Source organism: Ursus arctos, unplaced genomic scaffold, assembly GCF_023065955.2.
Source record: "Ursus arctos isolate Adak ecotype North America unplaced genomic scaffold, UrsArc2.0 scaffold_14, whole genome shotgun sequence".
Lineage (NCBI taxonomy): Eukaryota > Metazoa > Chordata > Mammalia > Carnivora > Ursidae > Ursus > Ursus arctos.
The window spans coordinates 67,194,282-67,210,676 of NW_026622808.1; the positions used below are offsets into that span (position 1 = coordinate 67,194,282).

The window sequence follows — 16,395 nt, forward strand, 5'->3', positions numbered from 1 at the left end:
ACCCATTCATCCACTGGTGGACACTTTGGTTGCTTCCATGGTTTTAACTATTGTGAGTAATGCTGCTATGAACGTGGGTATGCACTTATCTCATTGAGACCCTGCTTTCAATTCTTTGAGTATATACCCAAAAGTAGAATTACTGGATTATATGGTAATTCCCTTTTTAATTTTTTGAGGACATGCCATGCAGTTTTCCAGAGCAGCGACACCATTTTGCATTCCTCCAGCAGTGCACAAGAGTTCCTGTATCTCCATATCCTCTCCAACTCTTGTTTTCTGGTGTTTTGGTGGTTGTTGTTGTTGCTGTTTTTATATAGTATACATCCTGCTGGGGATGAGGGAGTATCTCACTGTAGTTTTTGATTTAATTTCCCTAATGATGAGTGATATTGAACATTTTTTCATATGCTTGTTGACCATCTCTATATCTCCCCTGGAAAAAAGTCCATTCAAGTCCTATGCCCATTTTTGAGTCAGGTTGTTTGTCTTTTCTGTTGTTGGGTCTTTAGAAGTTCTCTATATAGTCTGAATTATAATGATCAGATATATGATTTGCAAATATTTTCTCCCATCCTGCATTTTTACTCTATGGATAGTGTCTTTTGATGTACAAAATTTAACATTTTTCACAAAGTCCAATTTGTCTATTTTGTTGTTGTTGTTGCCGTACCATATCCAAGGAATCATTGCCAAATCCAGTGTCATGAAGCCTGTCTATATTTTCTTCTAAGAATTTTATTGTTGTAGGTCTTGTATTTAGTTCTTTGATCCATTTTGAGTTAATTTTTATATATGGTATTAGGTAAGGATCCAACTTCATTCATTTGCATGTGGAAATGCAGTTTTCCCAGTGTTATTTGTCGAAAAGACTGAATGCGCCAATGAATGGTCTCGGCATCCTTGTCAAAAGTCATTTGACCATATATACAAAGATTTATCCCTGGGGTCTCTCTTCTATTCTGTTGGTCTATCTGTCTATCTTTATGCCAATACCATACCGTTTTGATTACTGTATCTTTGTAGTAAGTTATGAAATCAGGAAATGTGAGTCCTCCACTTTTGTTCTTCTTTTTCAAGATTTTTTTGGTTCTTTAGGGGTCCCTCAGGATTCCATATGAATTTTAAGATGAATTTTTCTATTTCTGCAAAAAACATCATTGGGATTTTGATAGGGATTGCTTTGAATCTGTAGCTCACTCTGGATGGTATTAACATTTTAACAATTTTAACTCTTCTAATTCATAAACATAGGATATGTATCCATTTATTTGTTTCTTCTTTAATTACTTCCAGCAGTGCTTTGTAGTTTTCACTATACAAGTCTTTCATTTCCTTGGTTAAGTTAATTCTTAAATATTTTGCTCTTTTTTCTGCTATTGTAAATGGAATTTTGTAATTTCCTTTTCAGTGTGTTCATTGTTTGCATATGGAAATGAACTGATTTGTGCGTTGTTGTATCCTGCTACTTTGATGAATTCATTTACTCTAACAGGTTTTCTGTGTGTGGAATCTGTATGGTTTTCTGTATAGAAGATCATATTATCTGCAAAGATAATTTTAATTCTTCCTTTTCAATTTGAAAGTCTTTTATTCCTTTTCTTGTCAATCTTGCTTTGGCTAGGACTTCCAGTTCTATATCGAATAGAAGGGGTGAAAATGGGCAGCTTTGCCTTGTTCCTAATCTTAGAAGAAAATCTTTCAGTCTTCCACTATTGAGTGTGATGTTTACTTTATGTTTTTCATATATGACTTTTACCATGTGAAGTTTACTTCTATTCCTACTTCATCGAGTGTTTTTTATCATGAAAGGGTGTTGAATTGTCAAACGCTTCTTCTGCGTCAATTGAGATGATCATGTCGGTTTTTTCCCCCTTCATTCTGTGATTGAGTTTTGTGTGTTGAACCACCCTTGCATTCCAAGAATAAATCCTGCTTGGGGTCATGGTGTATAATCCCTAATGTGCTGCTGAATTCTGTTGTTAGTATTTTGTTGAAGATTTTTGCATCAGTGTTGATAAAGGGTATTGTCCGTGGTTTTCTTTTGTTGTAATGTCTTTGTCTGGTGCTGGCCTCACAGAATGAGTTGGGAAGCGTTCCCTCTTCTTTTTTTGGAGAAGTTTGAGTATGATTGTAATTAGTTCTTTAAATGTTTGGTAGAATTCACCATTGAAGCCGTCAAATCTAGGGCTCTTCTTTGTTGATTTTTTTTAAAGATTTATTTATTTTTTAGAGAGAGTGAGTGGGGGAGTGACAGAGAGAGAGGGAGACAAGCAGACTCCTGGCCAAACAGGGAGCCTGATGTGGGACTCACCCGCAGGACCCTGAGATCATGACCTGAGCTGAAACCAAGCGTCAGATGCTCAACTGACTGAGCCACCCAGGTGCCCCTTTGTTGGGAGATTTTTGATTACTGATTTAATCTCCTTAGTAGCTATAGGTCTATCAAAATTTTCTACTTCTTCCTGATTTAGTTTAGGTAGGTTTTCTGTTTCTAGGAATCTGTCCATTTTATGCAAGTCATCCAATTTGTTGGTGTACAATTGTTCATTGTACTCTATCATAATCCTTTTATTTTTGTAGAATCAGTGATAGAGTACCCACTTTCAATTCATTTTACTAATCTGAGTCTTCTCTTTTTTTCTTAATTGCTCTAGCTAAAAGTTTATCTTTTAGCTTTTCTCTCTGTTCTAATCTTTATTCTTTCCTTTTCTAGCTTTGGTTTTAATTTCTTCTTCTTTTTCTAGTTCCTAAAATTATAAATTTAAATTTTTTAATATGATATCTTTCTTATCTTTTAATGTAATAAGTTGTGACTATAAAATCCCCCCCTTAGTACTACTAATGCTGCATTTTGTAAGTTTTGGTATATGATGTTCTCATTTTCATTCATCTCTAAATATTTTCTAATTTCTTCTTTAATGTGTTGGTTGCTTAAGAATGTTATTTACAGGGCATCTGGGGGCCTCAGTCAGTTAAGCGTCTGACTCTAGATTTTGGCTCAGGTCATGATCTCAGGGCCATGAGATTGAGCCCTGTGACAGGCTCTGCACTCAACGCAAGTCTGCTTGAAAGTCCCTCTCCCTCTCCCTCCTCCTCTCCCCCTGCTCTCTCTAAAAATAAAGAAAATATTTAAAGAATATGTTATTTACTTTCCACAATTTTGTGATTTTTTTTCTAATTTTCCTTCTGTTATTGCCTTCTAACTTCATCCCATTGTGGTCAGAAAAGATACTTTGTATGATATCTATCTTTTTTGATTGATTGAGACAATCTGTGGCCTAACATATGGCCTATCCTGAAAAATGTCCCATGTGCACTTGAGAAGAATGTGTATTGTTTTTGTTGTTTTCTAATTGATTTATTTTGTTATTTAAGTCTCTATTTCTTATCTTCTGCCTGGTTGTTTTTCCATTATTGTGAGGAGCATGTTGAAATTTCCAAATATTATTGTAGAACTGTCTGTTTTTAATCTGTAGGTTTTTGCTTCAGATATTCTTATGGTCTGTCATTCAGTGCATAAACATTTACATTATCTCCTTGTTGTACTGAAACTTTTATTAATACGCAGTGCCCTTTGTCTCCTGTAACTTTTTTTTATTTAAAATCTATTTTGTCTGATACTAGTATTGCTACCCCTGCTCTCTTTGGCTACTCTCTGCATAGAATATCTTTCTCCATCCTTTCTTTTTTTTTTTCCTATTTAAAAAAATTAAAATTAGCCAACATATAGAACTTCATCAGTTTCAGACTTTTTTCCATCCTTTCACCTTCAACCTGTTTGAGTCTTTGGATTTCAATAAATCTCTTATAGACAGCATATTGTTGGATCATGTGTTCTTATTCATTCTGTCAATCTCTGTCTTTTGACTGGAGAATTTAATCCATTCAAATTTAAAGTAATTACTAATAGGGACTTCTGTCATTGTACTTTTTGTTTACTATATGCCTTATGGCTTTTGTCCCTCATATTCTTCAGTATGGTTTTCTTTATATTGATTGTCATAAAAGGTTTAAATTCCTTTCTCATTTGTTTTTTTGTATATTCTATAGCTATTTTCTTTGTGGTTCCATTGGGGATACAATGGGGATTATGTTTAATATCCTAAAGTTCTAACACTCTACTTTGAATTTTTACCAGCTTAACTTTAGTAACACACAAAAACTCTCCTCCTCTATAGCTTCATCCCCAACACTTTCAGTCGTCACAAGATAACATCTTTATATATTATGTGCACCAAAACATAAAATAGCAATTCTCTTAAATGTATTAGTCTTTTAAATTATAGAAAATAAGATTTGTACTTACCAACCAAAGTTACAGTAATACTAGTTTTTACACTAATAATTTTTTCTTTAAATGTGTTAGTCTCTTAAATCGTGTAAGAAACAAAAAGTGCAGTTACAAACCAGTTACAATAATACTAGTTTTTATAATTGCCCATATCTTTACTTTTATTGAGATCTTTATTTCTCCATACGTCTTCAAGGTACTGTCTAGCATCCTTTCATTTCACTTTGCAGGACTCCCTTGAGCATTTCTTGAAGGGTAGGTCTAGTGGTCATGAACTCCCTTGGGTTTTGTCAATCTGGGAAAGTTTTAACAGCTCCCTCACTTTTGAAGGACAATTTTGCTGAACATAGGATTCTTGATTGACAGGCTTGTTTCTCTCTTTTTTTTCTCCCCCTTTTAAAACTCTGAATATACAGGTCCAGGGCCTTGTGGCCTCCAAAGTTTCTGGTGAGAAATCTGCTGATAATGTTATTGAGAATTCCCTGGACGTAATGATTTGCTTTTCTCTTGCTGCTTTCCAGGTTCTCTGTCATTGTCTTTTGACAGTTATGTGTCTTGGTGTGGGTCTCTTTGAGTTCATGTTACTTGGAGTCTGTCGAGCTTCTCTGATGTTTATACTCACCTCTTTCATCGAGTTTGGGAAGTTTTCAGCCAACATTTCTTCAAATGTTCTCACTGTCCCTTTCTCTCTTCTTCTGACACACCTACAATGCACATGTATTCTCCTTGACAGTATCCCACAGGTCCCTTAGGCTCCATTCATTTTTTAAAAAGATTTTCTTTCTGTTCTTCAGAATCAATAATTTCAATTGTTCTATCTTCAACTTTGCTTATTCTTTCTTCTGCTTGCTCAGATCTGTGGGTGGCAATATTTTGTGCCTATTCCACTTATTTTCAGTTATCCCCTTATGGCAAGTATTAGTTGGTATAAGGATATGGTGACGTGAAATTGTGGAGGTGGTCCTCCATGACTGAAGTTCCAGAGGCATCTATTGAGGTCCACATGTTTCTGAGCCTCTGCTGCCCACCCAACTGGAGCCACAGGCTCTCCCTTAATATAAGTAGGCTCAGCTTCATGAATGAAAACTGGTTCCAAGCCAAAGCCACTGCTCAGGCTCCAGCTGAGCCCTGAGCACCTCAGAATGAAGTCTTCCTCCCTGTCAGCAAGCCTTCAGGTTTCTGGCTGGTGCTTGGATACCATCTCTGGTATCTGTCACTATGAGTGGTTTCTGGTCCCTTCCACGACTCCACCTGCCACCAAAGACCAGAGACTTGGCCCTGAGGCCCAGCTAGCAGCTGGCTGACCTCCTGGAACATCTAGTCTGACCATTCATGTCTGGCTTGGCCCTAGGTTCCCTGAGTCCTTGAGGATGATAGCCTCTTGCTCCAACCAAGAACCATTGTTGACAGACTTCTTTCAGTTCTCCTTCTATAATGTTTGGCTACTTTCCAGAAATAGCTTTTGTCCCATCAGGGAGTAGGCTCAATCCCTGAAGCCTGTCTGCTCCAAGTCTGCCTGGCCCTAGAACTGCAAAGGGGGCAGTTGGTAAGGTGTCATAGCACATGTGCATGAACAGATAGCAGAGGTCCAAAATTCAAAGTGGCCTAAAACCAGAATAACTCTACAATATGTCTAAACTGGGAAAGTTTTTAAGTGAAAATGGGCATCATTAATTGTTATGTCAGGAAAATAAGCATAAATTGGGACATTCCTGGGCAAGATAAGTTATATGGCTACTTATAAACTATTCAGAAAATTTAACCATCCATTCTAGCATGCATGTGTGAGATGAATTTCTAAACACATCAAGAACCTATAAGAAATACAGCACCATAAACACACATTTAGTAAGAACAATGCAACGTCACAATGAACAATCACATCTTGTTGGGGTAGCAGAGGAAAACAGTCAGACAGACAAAGAGACCAACAGAAGGCATCACCCTCAAGGTCATTAGGAAGAAAAATCATGAAATCACTGTGTATCTTGAAAATACTTTGTTTTCTCTCAAAGGGATTGTGTTTAATTATGGCCAGTTCAGGAGTGGATATAATAAAAGCAGGAGCACATAAAGTGGGATGCTAGAAATGATGCTGTGGGTTACTGAACCGCAGTGAGAGAAAGCACATCAACAGAAGTAAAAGAACTGGGGAAACGAGATGGGGCAGCTGAATCAACTCCAAGCAAGGAAGCTGAAGAAGTGAGCTCCATTTGGGCAGGTATCCTTTGTCTTGGGAGTCCATATATGTACCCCCAGAATTTAGAACAGTGAATGACAACTAACAATTGTTCACTAAACATTTGTTCACAAACTGAAAGGATATAGGATCAGCTTGACATGGAGATGAGGCCTGACAGAAGGCAGATCACACAGCCATCCGGGGCGGGATCAGAAATAATATCCAAACTTCTCAATTTCCGGCCTTACCTCCAGTGTCTGTGGGAATCAATTGGACAGCCTTTGAGCACTCCCACCTTACGATGATCCTCCCACCACCTCCTTGCAAATACAGTACTTCCTTGCCTACCCCATTCCTCCATCTGCCATCACAGCTGGTTGTGTAGAGGGGTGGGGAGATAACCAGAAATTCCGTGAGACCCTGCCCTGTCCTCTCCAGCCCCAACGTCTTTCTCCTCTGAGCTTCTGGCTTCCCGGGTGCTGCTATACTCTTTGGTCTCATCTGCCACCTGTTCTTTCACTTAAGTCTTTCTTTCTGTTGTGTTTCTTCCTTGGTGGAAATAGCAGGGCCCTCTATGTCTTTCTCTTCTTCCTGCATGAACTGGCCCAATTGGGATATTCTATTAGGTCTAGTATCCAAATGCCTCTCTTCAGATACTGGTTACCCCACTTGCTGTGTCAGTTGGAGCAACACAGATCTCTCTCTGAGTAGAGGGGATGAGTTTAGGATACTGAGGGAGTGGGAGATGTGGATTTGTTAGGGATATTGTCCCAGGTGAATCAGGGACATGTTTAAATGATGCGATGTGAATCACATTAACAGGAATGGAGGGCATGTAAACATTCAAATGATGAGACTGCATTGTGGAGTGACTAGGTTGAGATGTGTCAAATTTCATGGGACAGAATCTGTGTCAATAGCTTCTGCCAGTAGCCAAGATGGCCATTAATCCTTCCTATCAGAAAACGAAATCAAGCCATCTCATCAACCTACACTGGGAATCCTCTATCCAGCTCTCCAGCTCCACCCCAAAGATGGGCTAAGAGGTCTTGATGGGATCCTCTATTACCTGTTTTCTTCTTGACTTCCTTTCCAGTTGAGAGGGAAAAGCTCAGACAGCCAGTAGAGGACTCATAGACAAGCTGGTAAGGCGTGTTCACTCCCATGGCTGGAGTGTTCATGAAGGAATCTGGAGAGGAAGACAGAGGGATTCTTTCTTCAATTTTTCAGTTTTTATTTTTTTAACCAAAAATGTAATATGGACTTTTTGTTCTTGTAGTATGGTACAGTAGATATTCTAAAGTGCCCTGGTTGTTACAAAACAAACAGATCTTGGAAGAAAAAAACTTGTTAATGCATGAGCAGGCTCAGAGTAATTAAGGGAGATCTTTGCGATTCCTTTCTACAATACCCCCCACCTCCCTACAATATTCCTTAAGAGAGAAATGACACAAGTGCAGGGAGCAGGAAGCAGCAAGCACAAAAGGTGACAGGATAACTGTGAGGGCAAATGCAGATATAAGTGCTGCACTAGGTGGAGAGAGTAACATTGGGCCAGCTATTCCCTTACCCAAGGCACAGAAATCGGATGCTTCTTCAACAGATCAGTCTCTTGCAGAATCACACTGTCTCATGTAGAATCATTTGATATCTGACCACTTGAGAATGAAAATTTAGTACCTGTGGGGCTCCTGAGTGGCTCAGTTAAACATCTGACTCTTGATCTCAGCTCAGGTCTTGATCTCAGGGTCATGAGTTCAAGCCCTGTGTTGGGCTCCATGCTGGACATGGAGCTTAGTTTTTAAAAAAAAATTGGCACCCCCATCACTAGTAGAAAATCTTGATGACACTTACATAAACCTCATCCCATAAACCTCATCAAATCATTTGCTCATTCTTCCCCAAAATATGGTCATTTCATTGGTTAGGCATGAAATTGTTAGGAAATGTTAAGCAATTTATTACAGTTCTTTCAAATTCATAAAGAAAATGGCAAACCTGACCTCTTAAATAGACAAAGACTATAACCAGAGACTGCACACTGGATGATGCACACATGCAAACAGTACCCTTTGCTAGTGATCCAAAAGTTGAGATCAGGACAACTTTCAGTACCTTCTAACTTAGCAGAAATTAACAAAAGCTAATACTGATAAAGATAGGATAAAACTGGTCAACCATGCTGGTGTAGGCAAAATTCATCTAGAAAATAGTATTTAGCAAGAGCTGTACACACACTGAGACTTTCTGCTCCAATAATCCCTCTCCTAGGAAATCAATCTTGATAACCAATAGAAACTAAAGTTGCATATTACAATGCATATTATACTAATAGTAAGGAACCTGAAAACAGAAGCATTTGGTTAATTATAGAACATGAACATTAAAAGTCTACATCCACTTAAAATGACAATTATGAAAAGTATATAACCATGTTGGCAAACATCTGTGTCTCAGTAAAGGAAAATGACAAACAGGAAAATGGCAGTATTGTTAAAATATATATGGAGAGAAAGAGAGACAGAGACAGGGAGAGACAGACGGAAGAACCACAAAGGAGATTGCAAAAATGAAAAATAGCTTTATGTAAAGATGGCAAGATTATTTGTTTTCTTTTTTTTTTTGTATATGTTTTACTTAATAATATTGCCATCAACTAAAAATCAAGGAGCAGTCTAGTTTTCTTTCATGACACAGCAGGACTAGTATGTACTGGAAAGGAGAAAAGGCAGAAAGCAGGCTTACCACTAAGGAAATGCTACCTTAGCAAGGGGACTATTCTGACTATAGCTTCAAGGGAAGACTACTCCAGACCCAGTTACGGCTTTGGTCTACCTCATGCAATAAGATGGTCCAGAAAAGCAAAAGTCATGCAATATAAGTCAACAGGGTTTAAATCTTCTTTTTAATGCCCTGTGAGGGGTAATTCAAGCCCTTCCAGGATCAATACTTTTCCAAGAGAAATGGATCACTCCTTCGTTTATATTTTATTGGTTAGATTCTTTTTTTTTTTTCAAACTCTAGTCTTGTTTAAAGAGGAGCAACTGGAACACACATGCCAAAAAGTGAGAGATTTCCTAGTGAGTGTGGTGGAATACTCTCCTAATGCAGCAGGATGCAGAAATCACCAAAGCCTGTCCAGAATTCAGCTCAGATCTCTGCAAATTCTCCTCCACTAGATTAACCACAACCCACAAGGAATGCAGGAAGCCACTGTATCACAGGTGAAAGTCTGTGATCCTACAAGGATGCTTATGAGGTAGAATGTTAATGGTTTCCATTTCCTCTTCAAGGCGAGGGAACACTATATTCAGGTAGGAGAGCACCATGGGCAGGTCTGAGGGGAGTAGTTGGGCCAGGTGAGACTTTCCTCCCCATGCCACAAACCATCAGGCAGTATCCCCCACCCCCAAATGAAATGGATCTCTAAGCTCTACATAGAACATGAGGTGCAGGAATCCATGTATGCTAGTAACCATCTGTATAAATAGTTACAGCATAGTTAGAGGGCCTGTGTTACCAGGGCATAGCTGACCCTGAGCAGAACCAGCACAGAGTAAATTCCCTTAAAACAAAGACCTCCAGTTCATGGTAAATAGTGTGGGAAGGGGGAGTCCAATTGGAACTTTATCTTAGAAAAGGAAAATAAACTCAATGCCCAAAAAACAAACAACCCAATTTAAAAATGGGCAGAAGACATGAACAGGCATTTCTCCAAAGAAGACATCCAGATGGCTAACAGACACAGGAAAAGATATTCAACAGCACTCATCATCACGGGAATGCAAATCAAAACTATAATGAGATACCACCTCACACCTGTCAGAATGGCCAAAATCAACAACACAACACAGGAAACAACAGGTGTTGGCAAGGATGTGGAGAAAAAGGATCCCTCATGCACTGTTAGTGGGAATGCAAACTGGTGCAGCTTCTGTGGAAAACAGTACGGATGTTCCTCAAAAACTTAAAAATAGAATTACTGTATGATCCAGTAATTCCACTACTGAGCATTTACCCAAAGAACAAGACAACACTATTTCAAAGGGATACACCCCTCCTGAAGTTTATAGCAGCATTATGTACAATAGCCAAATTACAAAAGCAGCCATCAATAGATGAATGGATAAAGAAGACATGGTACATACATACAACGGAATATTATTTAGCCATAAAAAAGAATGAAATCTTGCCATTTGCAACAACATGGATGGAGCTAGAGAGTATTATACTAAGCAAAATAAGTTAGAGAAAGACAAATACCATATGATTTCACTCATGTGGAATTTAAGAAATAAAACAAATGAACAAAAGGAAAAGAGAGAAACAAACCAAGAAACAGAATCTTTTTTAAAAAGATTTGTTTATTTATTTAAGAGAGAAAGAGAGAGCACACAAGCAGGGGGAGGGGCAGGGGAAGAGAGAGAGAGAACCCCAAGCAGGCTCCATTCTCAGCACCGAGCCCAACACAGGGCTCAATCCCATGACCCTGAGCTGAAATTGAGAGTCAGATGCTTAAATGACTGAGCCACCCAGGCACCCCAAGAAACAGACTCTTAAATACAGAGAACACACTGATGGTCACCAGAGGGGAATGAAACAGGTGAAGGGGGTTAACAGTACACTTATCATGATGAGCACTGAGTAATGTATACAATTACTGAATCACTATATTGTACACCTGAAGCTAATACAACACTTTGTTAACTACACTGGAATTAAAATTAAAAACTTAAAGGGCACCTGGGTGGCTCAGTTGGTTAAACGGGTGCCTTTTGCTCAGGTCATGATCTCAGGGTCCTGGGACTGAGCCCCCAGTTTGGCTCTCTGCTTAGCAAGGAGTCTGCTTCTCCCCCTCTCTGCCCCTCCCCTTGTTTGTGTGCTCTCTCTCTCAAATAAAAAAATAAAATATTTTTAAAAAATTAAAAACAATGAAATTTAATAAAAGGAAAAAGAAAAAAAAGCATACTTAGATTGAGGCTAAAAAAAAAAAAGAAAACAAAAGTTATCAAAATAGGGACATTGAATGGCTCAGTCAGTTTAGTGTCTGACTCTTGATTCATGATCTCATGGTCATGACATCGAGCCCTGAGTCTGGCTCTGCGCTAGGCATGGAGCCTGCTTGGGATTCTCTCTCCCTCTCCCTCTCCCTCTCCACCCTCCTCCCACACTCACACACGCCCTCTCTCTCTCAAAAAAAAAAGTTATCAAAATAACTTTCTTTTACCTTGCATTTAACAAAATCTGTTGGTATTGTAAGCACACACTAATTCTTAAAAGCAATAAAAATGATTGCATCATTTTTTTTGAAGTGGGGTGATTTTCTTTTTTCCTGAATGGTTGTACGAGAGCAATAAAACATGAGTCCCTCAATGTTTGCCCTTGCAAAAATATCCAAGGGCTTTATCAGCTTTTATTTTTAACCCTTTGATACCGAAATCATCCTTTCTCCATGGAGTCACTGCCCCGGACGATCTTCCTGTCTCCGGTAATTGACTAGTTTTGCTCCACTGCGCCAGCATCAGAGGCTCTGTGTGGGAATTGAGCAGCTTCCCAACATCACTTCCACTGACTTCATGAAGTTCATTTTTTCCCCAAGGACGGCAATTTTACCCTGCAATTTATTTGTACTGCACATGTATATTATCAGATGTTGAACCTCTGACCATCAAGGGAATCCTGACAAACAGGTCTGGGTGAATGGTTATGAGATAAAAGGTTTTACGCTTCCCCACAAAACCTCCTAACAGTGAGGATGACTTTCAGGCATTCAAAATGAACCTTTGAGGGACGCTTAACGACTGCCTTCGGCTCAGGGCGTGATCCCAGGGTTCTGGGATCGAGCCCCATATCAGGCTCCTCCGCTAGGAGCCTGCTTCTTCCTCTCCCACTCCCCCTGCTTGTGTTCCCTCTCTCACTGGCTGTCTCTCTCTGTCAAATAAATAAATAAAATCTTTAAAAAAAAATTTTAAAAAATGAACCTTTGAACAACACGGGTTTGAGCTATGTGGGTCCACTTAGACGCAAATTTTTTCTGATAAATACAGTTAAGTACTGCAAGTGTATTTTCTCTTCCTTAAGATTTTCTTAGTAACATCCTCTATTCTCTAGCTAACTTTATTGTAAGAATACAGTGTATGCTACATACACATACAAAGTATGTGCTAATCAACTGTTGATGTTATTAGTAAGGCTTCTGGTCAACAGCAGGCTCTTAGTAGTTGAGTTTTGGGGGAGTCGGAAGTTACATGTGGATTTTCAACTGCTTGGGCAGTCAACACATGTTGTGCTTGTGTATCCATCACACTTCAGAGATTCATTAGATGCGCCTGAATTGCTGTGTCTTCCAGATCCCGTTCCCTTCCACCCCTCTCTCCAGAGTGCACTTCCTCCAACTTCGCACCTAGCGTTCCCCTTCACGCTTTTATACTTGTACTTTGCATAATGTACTCATATGCAATATACTACTTACTTTTAAAAAATTTTACTTAAATAGTATTACACCAAATGTGTCCTTCTAAAACTTGCTTTCTTTTACTTGCTTTACACTATTCGTCGAGATTTATCTATACTGATATGTGTGTTTTAGTGCTTGTTTCGTTTTTAATTTTTTTTCTTTTTAATTGAAGTACAGTTCGCATACAATATTATATTAGTTGCAGGTGTACAGTACAGTGATTCGATATTTGTGTACATTAAAAATGCTCCAGGGAATGCCCTGCTGGCTTAGTTGGTGGAGTGTGTGACTCTTATCTTGGGGTCATGAGTTCGAGCCCCACATCAAGTGTAAATATTACTTTAAAAAATATATTTAAAAATGCTCATCACAATAAGTGTAGTCAACATTGGTCATCATACAGAGCTATTACAATATTATTGTCTATAGTCCCTCTGCTGTACAAGTACTTGATTTTTACTTCTCACTATGTTCCATTGTCTAAACGGGCTATCATTTGCATTTCTCTTATTGAGGGACAATTAGGTTGCTTCCAATTTTATTTTCCTTTGCCATTCTAAACAGTTTTGCAATAAACATTCAGTACAACTTCCACATGTGTGCCAAGTGTGACTCTCAAGTGTGGCCAGTGGATTCCTGTGAATCCACCCCAGGCCATGACCAGATTGAGCGTGAGAATTAAGAGTAAACATTTAGAAAACTTCGTGGCAATTTGACATTGCTGTGACATCGTATTTTTGAAAAGGTCAATCCACAAGACATTGGCAATTTTACAAATTGGTCCCTCACAACAGACAGTTTGAAAAGCACAGCTCTAGGAATGACCTAGAAGAGAAATTGCTGGGCTGTAAGATGCTAGAGCATTCCCACCTTGCAGATACCCTTAGACTGCTCTCCAGGGGCACTGTACCACTTCATAACACTCACCCGCAACATTTGAGAATCTCTGTTGCTCTAGAATCTCTCTGAGACTCCACCTCAACTCTCGGAGATGTCAAATGTTTAAACTGGGGATTTGACCTTTCTATCTTGCATTCTTATTGGAACTATTTGAACTTCCACCTAAGGGCTGAAGCTCGGGTACCCACCTTTCCCTATCTGTCCGACACCCTGGCTGCTTCTCCCCATTGTGCCGATCAGGTAGTCAAAAGCCATCTCCTTGGCATTGAGGTGGAGGAGCTGGCTGGCCTCCACGAAGCGCCTTGTGATGTCCAGGGGATTGGCACCTACTAAAAGAATCATTGAAGCAACTCATTTTCCTCCCAGCATGGGGCGGGCTAATACTTCCAGGAAAGGACCTCTGTAAATGGCCCAGGAAATAAGGGTAGAGGGAAGGTCTACCCCTAAGGTAAGCAAGTATGAGGATCTTCCTAATGCAAGCGTCTTGAGTTCTCAAGACCTATCAGGTGGCATTTTGCTCTCTGCCCCCCTTACCCTTCTCTCTTCCTACCCATAGGCCAGGGTACTGATGCCATTAGTATGTAAAATAACATCTAGAAGGCTCTAGAAGCATCTAGAAGGCTCAATTACTGGTATGGCTTTATCTACCCTCCTTAATCTTGGGGTTACACCCTTACCATGAATGGTCTTGCTAACCACTAATCAGTCCTCTCAGTTTATCCCCTCCTCCTGGGTGGTGCCTCTCTCCCATCTCTGCATCACTTTTTCAAACTCCACCCTTCAGTACCTCTGGCCTCACACTGTTCTCCACAGCCTACCTTCCAGTCTGGACTCAGCAACATTGGGAAAATGGAAGGAAAAACTGGAGAACAGAGAGGGGTGAGAGGATGACTCTTGTGGGGGTTGTGGGAAGGGGTTCAATTCCTACAGCAGACCCATGGCTGCCTCCTATCCCCAGCATATCCTTATATACCTGTCTGGGGTGGCTGTGGTGCACACACACATCAGTCTGGGCAGATCCTTCTGGGCTCAGAAAAAATGGAGAAGAATCTGGCGAGCCAGCCTTACCAGACACGGACTCCACCATGGCCTTCATCTTCAGGGTGAGCAGCTCTGTCAGCAGGTGGATGGACTGCCGCTGGAATCTGTGCAGGGTCTCCTGGCCAGGGTGTGCTAGATAGCCACGGGTGGAAGACTGGGTGAACTTGGCTGACCCAGTGGATGTGGGCAGCAACTGTGGTGGTGGTACTGGTGGTGGTGGTGGCTTCTTCTGGACAGGGGCCTGTGCAGGGGCTAATTCCATGAGCACCACAGGTGGGGGTCCAATGCTGATCTCCAGGCCCATGATGTCAGACGGGGTAGGCAACATGGGGTCAGCAGTGAGCTCCTCCCAAGTGAACTCAAAGATGTTCCTGATGCCCTTAGGTACAGGAATGCCTGCGGTCCGGCAACTGATGAGCAGTTTGGAGATGCGGGCCAGCAGCCTGGGCGCCGAGGCTGTGTACTGCTGGTACAATTCTCGGTTGCTCTTGATGTCGGTCATGTTGCTGCAGTAGGCATCCTGCTACGTAATACTGTCCATCTCAGATCAGATGGACCTGTAGCTGCAGAAAGTCAGAGCCCCCTGAGAGGTGAACGAGAGTGACAGATCGTACCTAACGTGAAGCCTTGGAGACAGACAGAATGGAAGTGCTGAAATGGCCTTTACAGGTCATTGAGCCAGTGGGTCCTATCCAGGAAGCATAAGGAAATAATTGATCACTCCCCACACAGGAGGGCAAAGGGACGTCCCTCCTCCCTTTTCTTCCCAGAGACAGCATCAGATGAACCCACATTGGGTTACTTTGGGAAGGGCCTTGGGGATGACCAGATTCCAGAAATGGTTCCAGGGACCCAGTCATACAAACTGAGTACCTCTTGGAGGAACCCTGGGGTGTTGGAGGAACGGAAAGGATGGGGAAGGGAGAAAGGTTCCACTGTACCTTTTATAGTTAGAGACCTGGGGGTGGAAGATCTGCTTGTGGTCTATGAATAAAAACCTGCAAACACAAAAAGATGTTACTGGCTCTCTGGAGGAAGGTGACGTGGCAGTTCCTGGTGGCGATGAAGGATGGGCATGCAATTATTCAGCATGTACATCCAAGGGCAGACAGAAAAGAATGAGGAGAATAAATTTTCTCAACTCAATGACTAATATTTGCCACATTTCATCAAATCGAGGTTTGATGTAATTGATTGTAAGATGCAGCAACTTACAAGAAAGAAACAATCAATGCAAGATGCCACTGACTATAAGACGTGTCACAATTTAAGAGATGTTAAAATGGAAAAAAAAACTATACCTTAAAATCAATGAACTATACAATAAATATATTCCCACTTTGATAGAACTTCTGGAGGGCTCCGAGTGCTCATCAGATAGACATATGTGGGTTAGCAGATAAGCATACTCCTGTCTGGGTCAGCTGAACACCATTGGGTGCTATGGTGGTTTTTACCCTGACATGTTTCTAAACTGTGTTTTATTCTTGTCTTCTTAATATATACCAAAAATAGACCACT

The 16,395-nt window shown here is 40.4% G+C and overlaps 1 protein-coding gene across 1 annotated transcript in view; it reads right to left on the minus strand.

Annotated features, from left to right (window-relative positions):
* The window catches only part of CUNH3orf20 (chromosome unknown C3orf20 homolog), a 70,331-nt gene extending 54,343 nt beyond the window's left edge, over positions 1 to 15,988 (minus strand). Inside the window, exons 1-3 of the mRNA XM_026501430.4 lie at positions 14,902 to 15,988; positions 14,022 to 14,162; positions 7,546 to 7,665 (exon numbers count right to left, since the gene is read on the minus strand). Of these exons, the coding sequence (XP_026357215.3) occupies positions 7,546 to 7,665; positions 14,022 to 14,162; positions 14,902 to 15,376 (736 nt within the window). The 5' untranslated portion in view covers positions 15,377 to 15,988. The remainder of the gene's footprint in view (positions 1 to 7,545; positions 7,666 to 14,021; positions 14,163 to 14,901) is intronic.
* Positions 15,989 to 16,395: the final 407 nt, after the last annotated feature.